General features: G+C 38.6%; 1 protein-coding gene across 1 annotated transcript in view; it reads right to left on the bottom strand.

Annotated features, from left to right (window-relative positions):
* Positions 1–16,604, bottom strand: part of TDRD3 (tudor domain containing 3) — a gene marked incomplete at both ends in the record, with an annotated part of 94,834 nt that extends 78,230 nt beyond the window's left edge. The window contains one exon of the mRNA XM_079549790.1: positions 16,564–16,604. Coding sequence (XP_079405916.1) covers positions 16,564–16,604 — 41 coding nt within the window. The remainder of the gene's footprint in view (positions 1–16,563) is intronic.
* Positions 16,605–19,757: the final 3,153 nt, after the last annotated feature.

Genomic DNA, 19,757 nt, shown 5'->3' with positions numbered 1-19,757 from the left:
AATGAATAATTGTACTGTCCTACACTTTAATGACTGAACTTGTTGCTGCGCAAGGATGATATGTATTTATCCAGACAGTTGCAGCTCCAACAAACATAGTCCAAAAAATAAATAAATAAACAAAATAAACAAAAAAAAACCCCACAACTCTCTCTTAGTTATTACAAACAGAGCACACATTTATTGTTAGGGTTTATATTTTTTTGTTTCTTGTTACTGAAAATGCATAAAAGAACATGAAATACCATGAAATGTCTCATTTGGTGATATTTTTTTCTTAATTTTAATTGCATATTAATGGGATTATAGTTCTGGACAACGTACTTTATCTGTAAGAAATGTACAGTTGGAGTAAATCGAAGTATATCTTCTCTTACATGTGGAGAAGCATACATATATTTTACACTGTTACTCTGAAAAATCAAGGAACTTCAAAATATTATTTGCACAAGTAATTATCTTGTTTGTTTCCTGTATCTCCAAACCTTAATTTTCCTATATGAGATTTTTTTTTCAGCTCCTGTGCTGCTTCCAGAGCAATCCTAATAAAAGAAATACGCAAACTTCCCCCCAGCCCACCCTGGCAAAAAAAAAAAAAAATCCTACAAACAGATGAGACTTTACTGAATGACTGCCTTGGAATAGAAAACTATTACAGAAATAAATCTGTAACAACTGACTAATGAACATAATTGTAATGCCTCTAGACTCCTACTAATGCAGGTGCTTGTTTTCAGCAAAAAAAAAAAAAAAAAAAAAAAAAAAAAAAAAAAAAAAAAAGCTATTTTTTTCACTGAAGAGATGCCAACATGAATTTCTATTTTGCTTAACCCAAATCTGCAGCAAATGGTATGCAGCCAGCTAACAACAGCAATTACACAAAATCTCTTATACTTTTCTCAAGTCAACCTTGTAACTGTACTTTCACACTTAGAAAGAAAATTCAGGAGCAGAAAAATGAGGTTCTTAATAACTTACCATTGGGGATGTACTGAAAATCTACAAGCTGCTTTCAAAACTATTATTACATAAAAAGTGTATTAGAGATGCACTAAGGTTTCCAAGACTATACCAGAAGAGATAGAAAACAAAAACATTAAGGTCAAATTGGAAGTCATTTCCCTATGAATTTATCGTTTAGTCTTTCATGACATAGCACCATTTCCTCAGGATCTCACACACACATTTCACTCCAGGCAAAGACAAAACCATAATACACACTCTTATTTCCAACAGCTGCTATTTGTACTCCACAATAAATACAAAATTATGCTCCCCCTAAGCATTTATTAGTATTATTATTATTACTATTAGGGATTCAGAGAATCTGAAATATGAAATAATTAAACCTGCCTTCAAGCACTTCTGTAAGGTGAGATGACATTACTTTCCTTTTACAAAACAGAATTAAACATAGCTAGATTTTGGCTAAAATTGTCAAAAAGAAACATGAGATTTGAATGTCCTTCTTGAAATAACTGCACAGCTTCTCCTCTGATGGGTCAGTATTCTGTGAATTTTTAAGTACGAACTGGGTGCACAATAATCACAAGCACCACGCACCTGGAAATTCAGACTCTAGTTTTCCTTAGCAGCCTGCTTGTACCCATCCCTACACAGAACTGCCATCCTTTCACTTCTCACTCAGCCTTCTGCACTGATGCACAGTCTTCTCTCAATCTCTGTGCACAATTAAGGAGAAGGTGAAAGCCTCAACAATAGTGGGGAGGCATGTAGAGAGTACTTTACTAAGTACATTCAGAGAACACAACTTGGCATCTCATCTGGCTTGTCATTTTTTATTTAGGCAACATGCATTTTGTTAAATTCATAATGTCACATGCTATGAAACTTCCTCAGGACCTTAAAGGTTCAGAAATACTTTCTATACACCAGAGTTCACATAAAATACAGGAAAATATTTTCCTTAAATGTAACTAACTGAAAAATTAGATGAAAGACACTTCCCTTTCAGTCTCTCTGAATTTCACTAACAAGATGTAGATGCCTACTCAAGTACCATAGTAAGGGATTCTGTCTTGCAGAAGACAGACTGTGCTTACTCTTTATATTCCACTATTTGTCTTTACAGGTGTTTTTTTTTTTTTTTTTTTTTTTTTTTTTTTTTTAAAGAATTTATCCAATCTCGCCTCAAAAATAAAAGAATATGTTCCTCTTGAGAGCATTTCCACATCCTTCTCCATAAACAGGACTGTCCCCATCTCTTTGATGTTATAGATAACTGTGGAAAGTGCTTTCAGCACTTAGCAAGGTCGTTACGCTTATTTACCCCTAAGAAGTTAGAAGTTAATGGCTTGACAACAAAAAATATAGCTTTCAGGTCCTTAAGACTGCTCAAATAGCCACATCACACAGAACACTGACCTCAAACTTGCTTTGTCCCTTTTTACTCTCTCTTTGCTGAACTAAACATCATCTAGCTTTTCCACAAACAGCATAAACTTTATTAGAGAGCATTCGAAGCACAGTGATGAAGATGGTGAAGGGTTCAGAGAAATGAGGAGCAGCTGAGATTCCCCAGTTTGCTCAACTCAAAGAAGAGGAGACTGAGGGAAGACCTCATGGCAGCTACAGCTCCTCATGAGGAGGGGAGCGGAGTAGCAGTGCTGAGCTCCTCTCTGGTGACAGAACAGGAGGCAACAGCATGGAGCTGCGTCAGGGGAGGGTCAGACTGGAAATTAGGAAAAGATTCTTCTCCAGAGGGTGGCTGGGCAGCAGAACAGGCTCCCCGGAGCAGCAGTCACAGCACTGAGCCTGAAGGAGTTCAAGAAGCATTTTGATAATGCTCTGAAGGTTTGAATTTTGGGTGGTCCTGTGTGGAGCCAGGAGTTGGACCTGGTGATCCTTAGAGGCCCCTGCCAACAGAACAATGCAAGCTTCGGCACAGAGAAACAACGTACAAGGATGAAAAGCAAAGAAGAAACTAGCAAAATAAGAACATTTTTTCTCTGATGTCATTTCAGTGAAGGCCATTTGGTTGTTTTCTGAAGCCCAGTGTTCTTTTGACACTATTCAGAAAGTATATCCAAAAAGAATGGAGAAACACTTAAGTATTTATCATGGTAAGCTGGTAAATAGTTTTGTTGTTGTTAAATGTTTTTCTCTTTTTGCTTTAGAGGTATTTGATAGGAGTTAATATACTTGCAAATGTGAAAATGTGTGGTCAGGGAACCCACCTTCCTATTATCTTTCCAGTGTACTGAACATTAAATCAAACTTGCAATTCTTCCTTTTTAATCCCACCATCTCCTACTCCAGATTCTGTTTTTCCTACAGGTTTTACAGACAGTTAAATTCCAATCCATACTTCCATCCAAAGTATTAAAAGCTAAACACTGTAGCATACACCTGCCCTTGATCTCTGCCATGCAAGAGAGGAGTACTAGCAAGAAAATCTAATGGAGAAGGATAAAGAGAATATCTAAGTTCCTAACTTCTGCTTTCAGATTCCCTGCATGAACACTAGCACCTCTCCACTGTTTCACTGCTACAGTACCTGAGTCTTTGATGGTTTCTTCTGCTGAGTTGGTCCAAGTGTTAAAAAATACAGAGACAAAGGGGAAAAAAAAAAAGAGACAGACTTGCTAACCTGAGATGCTGAGGAAAATCTCAAGGAAGTATGGAAGTTTGCTCGCTCTCAAGAAGTGGAATATCATCAAAGAAAAAGGACTACTTCTAGAACAGTAGAATATTTTCTCACAGGAGGCAGAATACACAGTTGAAATCCCCAGGTCCTGAGCTGGTACCCACTTCACTTGTTCTGAGAACAGGTGAGAAAAGCACTATGCTGAACTAACGAGCGTAAGGAAAAAAGAAATGCTTTAGCCATATTTCTCCACCATCCTTTTGTATTCAACACTTTGGAGAAAAAAAAAAAAAAAAAAAAAAAAAAAACTTTTCACATGAAGCCTGGTTTCCTCGAGTGAACAAACTGAAAAGTTTTTAAAATACAGTTGAATCAATTTTCTACAGAAAACACTGGTTATACAGTGATACAGTGTTGCCAGCACCCGTGACACATGAACAAATCCCAATCAGACCAGTAAATTTCAGCTAAATTTGACAGAGAAACAGAGGTCCTAAAGACAGCAAGTTTCCTCAGACTTCACAGAAATTGGATGCTAGATAGAAGTGAGACATACAAACTAGCAGTGACGCTACAGAAAAAGGTAATAAAACATGGCTCTCAGTTTGCTGGTTATCAGCAATGAACCAGTCAAATGAAGAACCTGCTTAGCTACAAACCAGCCATAACACATGGTGACACCTGCTAGAGAGTGATACAATAAAACAAACATTATAGAGTAGAACAGGCAACAAGGAATAGAAGAGATGATAGCACGCAGATAGTGGAGAGCACCAAGAGCACTGTAGTAGGTAGTCATGGGAGTGAGAAGAGAAAGTTTACATTAATGTCTTTAATTTTGGAAAGCCAAGTAATCACATGATGCTCTTACTCAAAACTGGAGCAGTAGACAGCAAAATATCCATCTGTATTCTGCAGAAAAATATAAGTCACAATGTAAGATGGGACAGGACTCCAACGGATGTGGACGGACATGCAAGAACTGAGACTGCATCTCAAAAATCAGCTCTCAGTTGAGAAGAAATGAGTGATCCCACTCTTCAGCTGCTGAGCAACAGAACAGGTATGTGGACTTCACAGGCAAAGGTAGTACGACAAAGATAAATCTTCCACTCTGCAATGACCTATGATACCCACATCCAATCACTAAGTCTCTCAAAAGCTTCTATAACCTAAGCTCTGCCTCTTGTGATTGAAAATGACTGCCCACACTGTCACACCCACACTTCTATCCAGACTCAAATACCTGAGGAGCTAAAAGGAATCCCACTATCAAAGGCCATACACTAGCAATTTTGATACTTGGACATAATTCATCAAGCTTAGTATGCTGTAAATTGGGGGAAAGGGAGAAAGGAAAAACACCACTTCTGCATTGTGTCATATTTTCACATATTTTCATTTTCAGTATTTTTGTCTATAATGACAGATTGTATTATACACATCTGCAATGTACTTGCACTACATTTTCTTCTTCCTGACTTCTTCAGTTCACTTATTTTCTTATCCTCCTTTCACGATTCTCTGCTTTCTGCCTACCTTTCTTTATTTGACAGATACAAACCAGGTCAAACATACAAATCATCTTTCTTTTGAAGATTTACTACAAAGAATAGGATTCTTCACTGTGAAAAGACTGGAAAAGGGGCTTAGAGTAACTGTATGGTCACAAGCAACATTAAAAAGATTGGTTATTCACTGTCTCAAAATTAGCAAGTGGGAAATCCAGCAAACTTAGGAATAGAGTTGTTAATACAATAGATGAAGTTATTAATCAATATTGTGTGGCTATTAAAATTTTACATGGGTTCAAAAAACAATTGCACAGACTCATGCAGAAGAAATATATCAAAACCTACTTAAGAGAAAGGAAATGTTCCTACAAGGAATTTCCTCAACCCCAGTAGTTAAAAGCTGGGAAAACATTCTCAGGAATTATATCCGTGTATCTGCCATACTCACAGGCTTCTACACAGGCATCTCTTATTGGACATGATCAGAGACAGAACAGTGGGACAAAAACTTGGATGAACACAGCAAAGGAAAGTGTAAAATCATTAACTGAGATGACACTGCTTAGAAACTAAGCTAGGAAAAAGATGTGCATTCAACAATTCAAGCACAAATCAGTGTTTCCATACACTGATAAAAGACTAACAACATACTTGGGTGCATTAGTAAGATAATAGCCAGCAAACCAAGAGATGCTACAGTTCCCCACCTCCCAGAAGAAAGTCATTTAAAAATTTTGCTCCTAGTTTAAGGAGTCTCCACTCTGAGAGAAGACCCACAACCTGAATACAGTACAGTGGGCCTGGACCACAAGACATAGGAGGAGAAGCTGAAACTTTGATGGGTTTATACAGATTAGAGAAGAAAAGGCCGAAGGAAGAACTTTTTCCTTCCAACTACCTGAAAATGGCTTAAGGAGACAACATGTAGAATGAAAAGACAAAATGCAAGAGAGACATACAGAAACAAGTGAAATTCCCACTGGCAGTAAGAGATAAAAAGAATGTTCCCACAGAGTGGCTGAACAGAGGAGCAGGCCTCCCTGCCAGTATCAAAAGCTTCAATGGAGAAGGCCTTCAGCAAGCTGATCCAGCTTGGGAGTTGATCTGCCTTAAGCACCTGGTGTGATCTATCCAGAAGCTTCTTCCAAGCCAAGTTGTTTAACTTCATTAGGTTTCTTTCATTTTTTGTTTTTGTTTTTTAATAATTAGAGTATCCCAAAAGAAAGTAAAACTTGGCATCTTTGTTAAGAAGTAACTCCCCAAAGTACCTTCTCCAAGAAACATTTTGTGTATTTTTCCCAGTAATGACACTTAACAGTTTGTTTACTAATGTTGGAATAAGAAACTTATAATATTCACGTACACAAGTAACAAAAGGCTATATTTTTAGGAGTTCAAATATAATTTTAATCATTTTTAATCACCTAATTTAGCTTATCAACTGTACTCATGAAGGAAACAATTAACATTTCTCAATTCAAGCTATAAAAATCTCACTTTATTACCATACAAAAACAGCACTGAACCATAAAACCACAAAATGAAACTTGGAGACATTATTAATTGGTATTTTGTTATTAAAGCATGTCTTCCATATCACTGTCAAAGACCTGGACTACTTCTGTGTCAAGACACTTCATATTAATTTCAGAAATAATAGAAGCTTAACGTCCCCAGTGCCCACTGACTCACAAGGCAAGTTGCTAAGCAAAAGCCTTCAGTTCTACTTGAAATATTCAAAACAGAATTATCACCAACCAGAGTCCTCGAGAATAGCTGCTGTAGTTAGAGGGTACCATCCTTACAAAATTGGTTTTAATGCACTAACAAAACCTCTAACTTTTGAGGACACCCTGATCACATCCTTCCCTGCTAAATACCAAAACTGACCAAAAAAAAAAAAAAAAAAGGTGCTATTATTACCTGCTGCAAAGAAAAGGATGAAAGGTGAGTACTGTTAAGAGGTACACGTTATAACTGAAATTGCAAAGTAGAAAAAAAATTTTTCTACTTCTGTGGTCACCAGTGCTTAAAATATTAATCTATTACAAGTAACTACATAATTTTCACTCAAGATATCAAGTGTTCTTGCATACAGTTACATTGTTAACCATGCAGCAGTGACAGGTTTCTTCTATTCTATTTTACACTAAAAGCAGGCATTTCTACAGACCTTTAAAACTAAATTTATAGTACATTCCAAGATACATACAGATGTGTATACCTGAGCACTGTAAAAGAACAAACACAAAAACTAAGATTGTTTCCAAACAATTGTTGAAAAGTTTGACAAGTGTCAGTAGATCAGTAACTGAAGCCTTACTAGCAATGACTGAAAGAACAAATATGAACTTCTGTAGCTGTAGCCAATTAACTCTAGAACTGAAAAAACACTATTACATTCATTAAAAAATTCCCAAAAAATTATTCCCATGTTGAAGCTTATCAGCTGCATGAGCTATGGAGCAGCCTAATTTAACCACTGACTTACAGATACAGGTCTGTAAAAGATGGGCTAAATTAAGCAGAAATGAAACACTCATAATTTCATTTTGAACAAATATACAGACACATACTTTTCCTCACAGTAGCATTTTTTTTATAATTAAAAAGTCTGTAGCTATCGGAGCAATTTTTTTTTTTTTTTTTTTTTTTTTTTTTTTTTTTTTTACAAGAGCAAACAATTTTTCAAAGTTAATAATTAAAAGACCAGATTTCACACAAGAAAACTGCACTGTATGTCACTGCTACTCTTTTAAGGAAGAAAATAAACAGTGCTCACTTTTGTACAATTTAAATTCTTTAGAAATATCAGGTAAAAAAACGGGTGTACAAGATCTTAAACTATTTGGCTTGAACAGTCCCGATTTAGTATTTTAGCAAGATTTATATTTCACATTGAAACACTGAAGAAATACATCTAACCTGCCAGCCAGCAGATACATAACAGGAAAGCAACATAAAGTTGCTTACACGTAGGACACATTAGCGATTACTATTCTAAATGAATTCCAATTTTTCCATTTATTCACGTTTTCATCATATGGCAGCAGTCAGCTTAGGAATCAAAACGTAGCCTAAGAAAACAGAAAAGAGAGCAAAACAATGAAGCAATTGGAAAGAACTTTCTTCTTCCTTTCTCCTCCCTCTGCCAAACTTGGAGGATGTAATATGCTAGTAAAAGCTATCAGTATATTGCAAGGAAATGTTTCTTCCACCTCAAAAAGTATGCAATAGAGATTTATTTTATTTTTTTGCCCTTCAGAGAATCTAAAATTATAATAAGCCTCAGCTATGAATTTCTGTAATAAATGTCTGATCAAAAACTCAAAAACTTGGTGGATTAACAAAACTTAAGCACCTCAGGCACAGAAAAAAAAAAAAGTTTTCATTTCCTCATCCCACAGGGATTTTCTCCTGTTTATTTAAACCTTCAACAGCAAACTCTGGAGAATATTCAACAAATGTTTTAGGGCCAATTTGACAGCAAGAGACTTCATCAGTCATTTAAAAAAAAAAAAAAAAAAAAAAGATTTTACATACCTACCTTTATTTAATGACACAATTGCATTGAAATCATTATATGTTCCTTATTCAAGAACACTTAACTATAAAACAAGCTCAAACTGATTTAGCTTTTAAATATCATGTAAAGTACTAAGCACATACTTTGATATGTCTACTTCCTTCATTTACTCCAATTTACATAGTTATTAATAAAATTATTTTGTACCAAAAACTAGGAAAAACACTGCAGATAGTACTTAAGTGAAAAAAAGGAACTTGAGAAGCGCTTGTCTCAAGGTTTCAAGCTGCTTCTTAGACTAGCTGAAATGCAAATCTCAAGTCTGTTAGTAATGATGAATTACAGAGATTTCTGTCTGTAGATGATACGTATATTACAGCTGAATTAAAAACCAAACCACTGAACAAGTTTTTGAAACCAAGAATCATGGCCCTGTTCATTATACATTCCGCTTTCAAGGAGCAGTAGTTTGATGGATCATATTTTTACATAAGCATCCTCTCAGCAGCTCATCACTTTAACACAAAATACGCCTCATTCAGAAATCAGTACTCTGCACAAAGCCAGAACCAGACCCTCAGAAACCATCCACTTTTCTTCACTTCCTCCAGTGACTTTTTCTTCTCTCTCCTCCGGATAACAGCTAAAGGAAAACCTCTGGAATTTCAAGTACTGTCATTGTAAAAAAGAAAGTATGCTACCAAGTTGAAAAATGACACGCTTCATTAGTATTACCATTCTAAACAGTAATTAAGAGTTTAACATCTCTGCCTTAAAACAAGCTTAGGTATAGGATCACTATGTAACAAATAAAAAGGAATGTTCTTGGAACCTGCCAGTAAACTTAACACAATCCTGATGCCTTGAAAGCCTTCCCAACACCCACTGTACAACCAAAAGATGAAAGTATAAACATGCTTCCATAATAAATGGTGTTTCAATCTCTATTTTTCTATGAAGCAGTAATACATAAGAAGATAATATAGCTGCTGAATTCCCCATGCACTGCACTACCATCTGAATTAAATAAGCAATTTTCTATTTTCATAAAATGTGAAAAATAACATTGGCCTCTCGGGATCCTTAGACAGTACAAATTTCTAGCCAGTGTCTTAAAGACATATCCTGATTTACATCCATTCAATGGTTTAAAAATTGAGATAACTACAAATTGAATTTTACAACAGTAAAATAATATAACAAAGTGAAACTTCCACAGATTCTAAAAACGTTAACATGAGTCAATACAACTACTTAATCTGAGGAGAGACTTCACAATAAGCACACACAGTTACCTGGAAGTAATAGAGGTGATGCAAAAATGTCAAGACTAAATCTTCAGATTAAATCTAGAGATTTTACCAAGTAACATTCAGAGACGTGCCCCAGATAAGCTCACTAACTCCAAACCTCACTAAGATAAGGTAATCTTTTAGCAAGTGGCAGTCCTGCTGTATGGTGGATGCTAGGAACAGCCCCTGCAATCAGAATGTGCTGGACAAGAAATCTTGTATGCTCTGCTCCTTGAGAAGATCTGACACTCGGTAACTTTTAACAGGCCACAGCAATTTGACTACAAAAGACACAGAGTAAAGAGTACTGTCTTTCTTCATCTAGTGAAATCCATTTATTTATTTTTTTTCCCCCCCTCCTTTTTTGCTGAGATACAGCTACAAATACTGCTTCTCACTCATACTTCTTCAGGAAAATGTTGGCTGCTACCCTGAAGCATTAAACAGCACATAAGGCTGGGCCCGTGCCAAAGACTCAGCTGCCACTGAGAATATCTTGAAACTGTCTGAACAGACATAGTGTTTTCTCTTCTGGCTTTCCTCAACAGCTTTTTTTCCAGACATGTCATTACACAAGAAAAGAACTATCCCAGAGCACCATGCGAGGCAAACAACAGGAAACAAAAAGCTGATCTTGACCATATTCCCCAGACAGTGCCCTCTGTCAAAGACGCAGGTTCAGCAGTCAGCTTCCTAACTTGGAATAAGTCTTCTCATGCTGTCAGTTAATGCCATTACTCCCATTTCTAATACATAAGCTATATTTCTCAAAATGAAATGCTCAACATGATCCCAATGCAAGAATGCACGACATGCTTCAACTACTTTCTTGTGTTACAAAGACTATTTAAGCCAGTATCTTCCTTTTTTCTTTTTTTTTCTCTCCAAAAGGGTGCAAAGCTGTTCCATCAAAAACTGTGTTAGTCCTGGAACTGCCCAGTCTTCCTAAATTATGACAACACAATTAAGCATTATATTAAATGTGATCAGAAACACTCGCATACTATTAGTCCCCCCCATATAGCCTTTCCTTCTTTCCATCAGCTGTATAAAATTAACTTTCTTGGAATTAAATATCCTCCTTTTGCTGAGAAAAAAAAAAAAAAAGTCAAAAATGTGCCACTCTTGAAAATATGAACAAAAAGAAAACTTGACAAATTAGCCTAAAATTTATTTTTATTGTATTTTTTACAACTATCACAGATTAAGTAGTCTACAAACTATCAATTAATTGCACAGGATATTTAAAAGCCAAGGTTTCTGAGCATAATTCTGCTAAATTAAGTTTCAGGAGAGCTTCACATCTTTATGTATTCCTACACGTATTGTTATATCAAGCTATATTTTACTCAGGAGTGACAATTAAGAAAAACATGCAAACCTGAAAGCCTACCTACCATCAGCTTATTACTAACATGAATAAGAACATCTTATCCCAAAATTGCCAGTTACCCCAGCAGCTAGCTGCTCAGGGGGCCTGCACCTGGCAAGCGTGAGCACACAGAAGCTGGATAAAGCAAAACGGATCAGTCTCAAGAGTCTCAAAAATCATGGAACAGAATTACAGAATCCTTAGATTTGGAAGAATGTGATCTCAGAAGGCAAATCCTTTGCAAAAGGTTTTCTCCCAAGACCTGGCTTCATTAGTTGCTGACAGAGAGTTTCCTTTCACCTTCTTATGCCGGTATCATATCTTAAAAATAAGAACAGAAATGGTGCTCATCCAGTCTAGGTCTACAGCAGTTCCCTTTCTCCAAGGGTGACCAGAAGTAGATGATTCATGCAACAAATGAAGCACCTCTCAATATGTGCTGCTTTACAAATCATTCCCAGCATCCAGCCATCTTAGAGCTGGCAGTTAAACCCTACCTCAAAGTTCCTAACTGATTTAATCTAATTAATATTTTAGCCTACTTATATTCTTCTGCTGCAAAATATAATGCTCCACTTCAGATCCACAATTTAATTACACATTGAAGCTACTTTAGTTTTCATCAAGCAAGTTTAATTCACTGGGTGGCCTAATTCTATTCAAAAAAATAGCTGCCTGGCTTTCTATTCATCATTTCTGTATGCTCTGCAGATTATTTACAGACCTCCATCACCTCTCCCTTTATTATTGTGCTTTCCAGACTAAAGATCCATCTTCCCAGCACTGAGAAACTTCCACACCTCTCATTCACTTTTTTACTATCTACAAAACCTTTGCTGTGCTGGGGTGATTACACTAATGTAAATTGTTAAAATTCAGGTACACTATTGACATACTTAATGAACTAACAATTACTTTGTGAACAATTCCTAACAGCTTCCTTTAACAACTAATTAGTCACATACCTTTTTTTTTTTTTTTTTTTTTTTTTTCTTTCTCCTTTTTTTCTAACCACTTAGCAGTTTCTTTATAAGTTTCTTGGGCTTGTTACCTCTAGCAGAATATTTTATACAACACTGGACCTTTTCTGCTCCTGAGTGTGAAGAAAAAAAAAATTCCATTTTTATCTACCCACTGTTTCTGAACAGGCAAGACTTAAACTGATCAGACCAGCCAGAAGGGAATACACATGAACAATAAAAACAAAAGTATCAAAAATGCATGATGCAGCAATTCACCGTGTACTGGCACTTTGAGCTTTCATAGTACCAACCAAAATTCATAAAATGCATACACCACTACAAGAGTACAGAGCAACACAAAACAGAGATGCACCTTTGGAGAAGACTACAGGGAGACCTCATTGTGGCCTACCAATACTTGAAGGGAGCACATAAACAAGAGGGGGAACGGCTGTTTACATGAGTGGATAGTGAGAGGATAAGAGGGAATGGTTTTAAACTGTGACGGGGAGGTTTAGGTTAGATATTAGGAGGAAGTTTTTCACACAGAGGGTGGTGGCACACAGTGGAACAGTTTGCCCAAGGAGGTTGTGGATGCCCCATCCCTAGAAGCATTCAAAGCCAGGCTGGATGTGGCTCTGGGCAGCCTGGTCTGGTGGTTGGTGACCCTGCACATAGCAGGGGGGTTGAAACTAGATGATCATTGTGGTCCTTTTCATCCCAGATCATTCTATGGCACTCCTATGAACCATGGTTATCCTTCTGTCGAAAGGCTATCTTTTGCCCAGACAAAATATTGTTTAAATAATTTTGAAAGTATAAGAAGCTTTATAAGACTGTGTACTTTTTGCCTCAGACTTACTACTTCTTATGGCTCTGTACACTGCAATAAAAATAACTTGTACTCTCTGACAAGGACCTCATTTATACATTGTGCTGTACTACGAAACTCTTTAGTCATCCAGTTGTTATGTCTCGCTTTCCCACAACTGGAAATCAGTCACCACAAATTGGATCAGTGGGACCAGAGGCTAAATCTACTGTAAGACGCAACATATTGTTTATTTTCAAAAACATATAGGCATTTCAACATAATAAATTCTAAACTTCCCCAGCTATTTACTACACTGAAGAAGTTTCGGGTTATCTTTTTCTCTTTTGAAAAGCCACCCAGGTGACTTTCAAAAGCAAATGAAAAACAGTGTTGCAAGCCAGAGAAATATTCTGCAATTCGTGGTTTTCATAGCAAGGGTATAAATCTGCAGTTCTTTTTGACTTCATGGCTTCTAATAAAACTGGATTCAATTACAATTTTCCATTGAGGCCTATGTTTTAATGAGAATATTGGAAAAATTTTTCCAAAATTCATGAACAGAACCATAGCAGTACAACAGGGCAACGCTCTCTGCATGTTTGGTAACTAAAAAAAGAGTTAACATAGAACTTTTATTCCAAGACAAACTGTATTTTCCACTGCAAATTAAAGGTAGAGCCAGTACCATATTCTCAGATGCAGTATCCAAGGCAGTGCACAAGGAAACGTTCTTGCAGCTCTCTTTAGAAGTACACATTTTTTTAAGTGGTCTCTACAGGAAAACAACTCTGCACACACACTCTGTGCTCACAGAGTAAGCTCTTTACTCATCATCAGATTTTTATTTTTTTTTTTAATTAAAGCAGCATGACCTACTTTAGGTACCAGTGCTACATTTACTATGTAGGGAACTTCATCATTCAGAAGCTTAACATACATACTTGATATAGTGAAGAGAATCTTAAAGGCTAACAGTACAAATTCGCAGGACATTTTGCAATGGATGACTCTTTAACAACAGCTGTTTGAAAAATACCTAGATATTTTACCATTTTAACTACATTATGTTAGTATTTTCTTTGAAAAGCAACTTTCCCTCATATTTGAAGTTAAAATGATAAAAACTAATTGTGAAAACAAAGACAAGTGTGTGCCTGTATCAACAAGTCTTACTTTTATAGACCTAATGAAGTTGTGGTAAAATCCTGCTGGATTACAAACCAGAAGGTTTGCAACTCTCGAAGAACAATATCTTCCTAAATTGTTTGAAACACAGAACGGTGCTTCAGTAAATGAGCACCGAATTCCCCTTGTGAGCTCAGCTCTATTTCCATGCTAGAAAATGTAGCACTGTGACATGAGGTGATTGCAACAGTGGCAACCAGTTTGGTACAGAACTGATGATCCACCAATGCAGTTTAGTCAGAAACATACTACAAATCGGCTAAGTGTCAACTGAAGACTTAGTCATACTTCTGTTAAATGACTGTAAGATCTACTAATAATATAAGGATGGATGCATCTTAAGTGTAAGAGCAGCAGAACATTAGAGCACATGGACACCTAGGTTATTTTTTTAAAAGTACATGTACTTGGCTGAATATTTCTGAAGCATTAATTTTTTTTTTTTTCACTACACTTCATGTTACTCAGAAATATACGCATTCATTTCCTTTTCCTTCATATCTCCCTTCCCAATGCAACTAGGCCAGGGCATAACTCCAGAGGACCCCATAATCAGCCCACTGCTTGCCAGATCATGTTTCAGTCTGCCTTTGGCTCACACCTGGCGTAACTGCAAGAATAACAAGTGTTCATTGCCATTCAACTGAATATGCCACAGGGGATACAGGCAAAACACTGAGGAGTAACAAAGTTTCACAGGCACCTCATATTTGGGCTGCCAAAACTAAAAGCAGTCTACAATCGCACTCTTCTGACTGACAAAGTAGTAAAACGCCTAATAACTGAAAGCTGTGTAATAAAACTTGGGATATATAGTAGAAAAAAAGAAATCATAAAAGTAAAATCACTCTTATAGAAACTTTCTCTTTTATGGAGCTCAATCAGAAGAGGTGTGTCAAATTACGGCCAACAGCTCCCTTTAAAAAAGCTGATGTTATGAAAACTAGCACAGTTCTGATTCTTTCCATTCACCAATTGCAAGGAATCATAGGACTGTATACTCTAGGACAGGGCTTCTGAAACATGAGACACTCAGCCAGGAAGGCCTGAAGACAATAAATTTCCTCTGTCTGGTTCGTATTATCAGTAAGCAATTCTGTAGAAACTACCCAAACCACTCAATGCCTCTTTTAATGCCTTATGTGTTAGCCATAAATGAAAACACAATTCAGGAAAACCACTAAGTTTAACGTCACAGTAAAAATGCCCAGAAAATGCCATTGGAAATAACTATGTTTCTCTTTAAACGTTTTTTTCTCAATTACAGCCAAAGTAAGCTGTTTTGTGCCTTGGCAGTCAACAATAAGCTTTTGTTTTGTTAAAGACTCGCAAGTGGTCAAGGAGACAAAGCGGTAACTAGTAAGTGAATCACATCGATCAATAAAATAAATGAAGAAATAAATCGGCTTCCAGTCAACAGTGCCACAACACCTCCAGGCTAGCAAATAAGATGTAGAGACTGCACTAAGCATTTGGAAAGTACAACACCAAAACAAAATGTCCAAGTTAGGACTAACTGAATATCTGGATTCAAGCCTCAAGTGTGTATTCAACCTAATTTAACTCTACTTGTTCAATCTTACCTTCTCTGCTGAAAGGGTTCCAACAGTACAGAACAAATAAAAGTAATGAAGTTACCAGAAAGCTCCATCCCTCCTGGCACTTCAGTTGGGATCCCACTAATACCAACCCAACACAGATCTCAGCAAAACACAGCCCACGAAGGCGTATCCCAGTAGGTCCTGAGTCCTACAACCCACAGCAAGGCAGAGCTGCGCTCACACCACAGCTGGGCCCGGCCTAGGCCACGCGAGGCCCAGCCACCGTGGGCCCAGCCTAGGCGCGCACTGACCCCGGGCAGGAGAGCTGTGAGGGCTCTGCCCGCGGGGGTCCCACTCTGCGGGGTCACCAAAGGCCCTCCCCCATCACCCCGAGCACAAGTGGCTCCCTGACAAATCCCAGGCAGTAGGGAAGGAGGGGCGAGCCCCTTCGCAGAGGGCTTTGCCTCCTGCCTTCGAGCCGTAAAGAGGAGGAACGTCACCATAAGTGCTCCACTGAGAACTGTGTGCAGCTCCGAGAAGCGAGTCACCGACCAAACAAAAGAAACGAGAACCACCCCTCACAGCCCCGCACCTCCGTCCTAAGCTCCCCACAAAGACCATCAACTCTCGGCCGCGACCGAGGCAGCCCCGCCACCCGCAGGAGAAGCTCCCCTGCCCCGCGGCATGGCGCCGGGCCCGCCGTGGCCTATCGGGACGTGGAGGCCCGGCCGGCCCAACCGCACCACTTACCAACCCGACTCCGACAGCGCCGCTCTCGCCCTGTCGGCCATGGCGCCTCCCGTCGCCGCTCACCCGCTGTGCGCGGGGCCGGGCGCCGCGGGGTGTCAGTCGCTTGCAGGAGAGAAGTGGGCCCGCTCGTCTCTCCAACCCCTATGCCCTCTCCGGGCACCCGGCCCGGCCAGTTCTCCGGCGCAGGGTAGGGGCGGAGGCGGCGCACGCAGAGACGAACAATACCCGCGACCGGCGCCAACCCCGTTCCCTCCCCCTGCGCGGCCGCGACGTGGAAGAGGGAGGCCGCCTGCCTGGAAGCCGCCGCCGCCATGGTGAAGAAGGGAACAGCTGAGGGCGGAGAAGAAGGCGCTGCCGGGACGAGGTGCTGCGCCTCATGCTTCTTGCTTCGGTTTATCCCAGGCCTGGGACCTCTCGGTCAGGGCAGCCAGGCGGAGCGAGGCATCTCGACGCATCCCTGATGCGGGTTTCCACCGAGGAACGACGTTGTTGGCCAATAGCCTGCTTCTTCTCTAGAAGGAAGAATAATACTGCAAAGAGAACAGTATAAATATATATAAGTAAAAGTAGTAGCATTGCTAATTGATGTTGTGTAAGAAAAGAGCTCCTTCCAGGTCCTCAGGTTGAGTATTGGAGATGAGAAGTTCTTGGAGTGATAGCATAAAAGGCTCATTCTGTGTTCATGTCTCTTATAATGCTTTGCTCAAAAATGCCATGTTCTGAAATAAACGTGGAGTTTTATGGTCTATCTTCTTAACAATTTTTTATTATTTTTTTTTTTAATGTGACATAACTGCATGCACCAGTACAGGTTAGGGGCTGACCTGCTGGAGAGGAGCTCTATGGAGAAGGACCTGGGGGTCCTGGTGGACAACAGGTTGACCATGAGCCAGCAGCGTCCTTGTGGCCAAGAAGAACAATTATATCCTGGGGTGCCTTAAAAAGAACGTTGACCCCAGGTCAAGGGAGGTGATCTTACCCCTCTACTCTGCCCTGGTGAGGATACATCTGGAATACTGTGTCCAGTTCTAGGCTCCTCAGTTCAAAAACAGACAGGAATCTTGTAGAAAGAGTCCAGCAGAGCACAACAAAGATGATTTCTCCTGTGTGAGGAAAGACTGAGACATATGTGACTCTTCAGTCTAGAAAGGATTGAGAAGGGATCTCATAACTGTTTATAAATGTCTAAAGTGTGGAAGTCAATGGGGTGGACTCTTTCCAGTTGCAAGCAACAATAGAACAAGGGGCAATGGGCTGAAACCTGAACACAGGAAGTTCAGTACTAACACAAGGAAGAAATTATTTACTGTAAAGATGATGGAGTAGTCTGCCCAGAGGTTGCAGAGTCTCCTTCTCTGGAGATATTAATGACACATCTGGATCCCTACTTGTGCAACCTACTGTAGGAAGCCTGCTTTAGCAAATAGTTTGGATTTGGTGAATTCTAGAGGTCCAACCCCTATAATTCTGTGATACGTTACTACTGTTAAAGGTATCTAGTTAGCTCAGTTGCGAGTACCTGAGTTACATCAGTAACTGACAACAAGTGAGCTCTGTTTTCTTCATTTCTGTGTGCTCTAACATTCAAAGCAATAACCAGCATTTCAACATGAGCAGTTCATGAGTTAAGAAAGGGCTAACCCTAGTCCTGGTGCTCAAGGTTTCTGCCTGCAGGTGAGTGCAGCTACCTTCTGAAAAACACTGAAGGTTAACATTAGTCAGTCATATCAAGGAAATTCTGTAGTCAGTCAGTGCCAAATGTTAGTTCTCTGGTAGTATATGGAGATTTCAAAACCTAGCTACCAGCTCTGATACCCTTCATGGGTCACTCTCATCCTTGGGATGTTTCAATTTTCATCTCAAAGTCAAAGCTTGCTATTTTTTTTCTTTATCCATCTGAAAGCCTGGCTTTGCTGTGCTTACTAAAAATCACTCGGAAATTTTACTTATGACAAGCTGTGACTTCTGCTGTACTGACCAACACCTCTTTCATTCATGCTACATTGAATTTTCTTACATATCAAACAGATATACACTCTCAGACAAAAGTTTTGTCACCAAAGTATATGGTGTCCCTCATGGCTGCTGTTTTTCAAGAAATTACACTTTTTAATCAATTGCAACAAGTTTGACACAGAAGAAGGAAATAAAACCTATGTTGTTCGGATGAATCTGAGCAATTTATTACATTGTACATGTAATAACTCTTGAAGATTTTCTGCTCTGGAGCACTGACAGGAAGAATATACTCTAGCCCTCAAATAATCAATCTCTCCTTAAAATTGATTGACACATGCTGACTCTTCCAGCAAAATCCCAAAGCAACAAGCATCACACTCACAGAAAGTTTAATCCATGTGCTCATCATTAAAAAAAAAAAAAAAAAGTTAACTAGGAAACTGCAATGACACATTTTTTTATGAAAGTATATTGTACATAGCAATTGCCAGAGCCACCTGCCTAGTTTTCCATAAACTGAGACAACCCAACCAGCCATAATTTTTGTGGACTGAATAACCATATGACTTTTGGGGATTTTTAAAGTTTGTACAGTCCCCTATCACTCCAGATGGAATGAGCTTTGTAAAGTAATACTAAGAAGAACTAATAAGAGCTAAAATAATATACCTGTACCAAAGTTATTAAACTAGTATAATAATGCAAGAGATTCACTCTGAAATATTAGTGGCTGGGTCACACTCAGTATTTCAGCAGTATTGCACAGTGAACAGTAGCAGGTGCTGACATGGAAAAACACCAGTAGGTACTTAGAATTGTGGTGCCAGTTCATTCACTTATGCAAAATAAATGGAAATAAAATAACCTTTCATTTAGAGTCTGACCTTGCTGCACATTACATGATCAAGAAAAAACTGTAAACATTGTTGTAGCTCAAAAAGAAGTGCCAATTAGTAAAGGATAGAGCATGACCTAGCTTTCAATACTGTTTCTCACAGTACCTTTCTGGACAAAATGTCCACCATACAGCTAGACAAAAACATAATACGGTGGGTGAGCAATTGGCTGACAGGCCAGGTTCAGAGGTTTATGTTAAATGGGGTTATATCAGACTGGCAGTCAGTCATTAGTGGGGTTCGGTAGGGCTCCATTTTAGTGACAGTTCTCTTTGACATTTTCAAGAATGATCTATATGCAGGACTTGAATGCACACTAGGTAAGTAAGTTTGCAAATA

Source organism: Tetrao urogallus (genome assembly GCF_951394365.1).
Source record: "Tetrao urogallus genome assembly, chromosome: 1".
Taxonomy (NCBI): Eukaryota; Metazoa; Chordata; class Aves; order Galliformes; family Phasianidae; genus Tetrao; species Tetrao urogallus.
The sequence above is the reverse complement of the archived record's forward strand: the minus strand, read 5'-3'. Positions and strand labels throughout refer to the sequence as shown.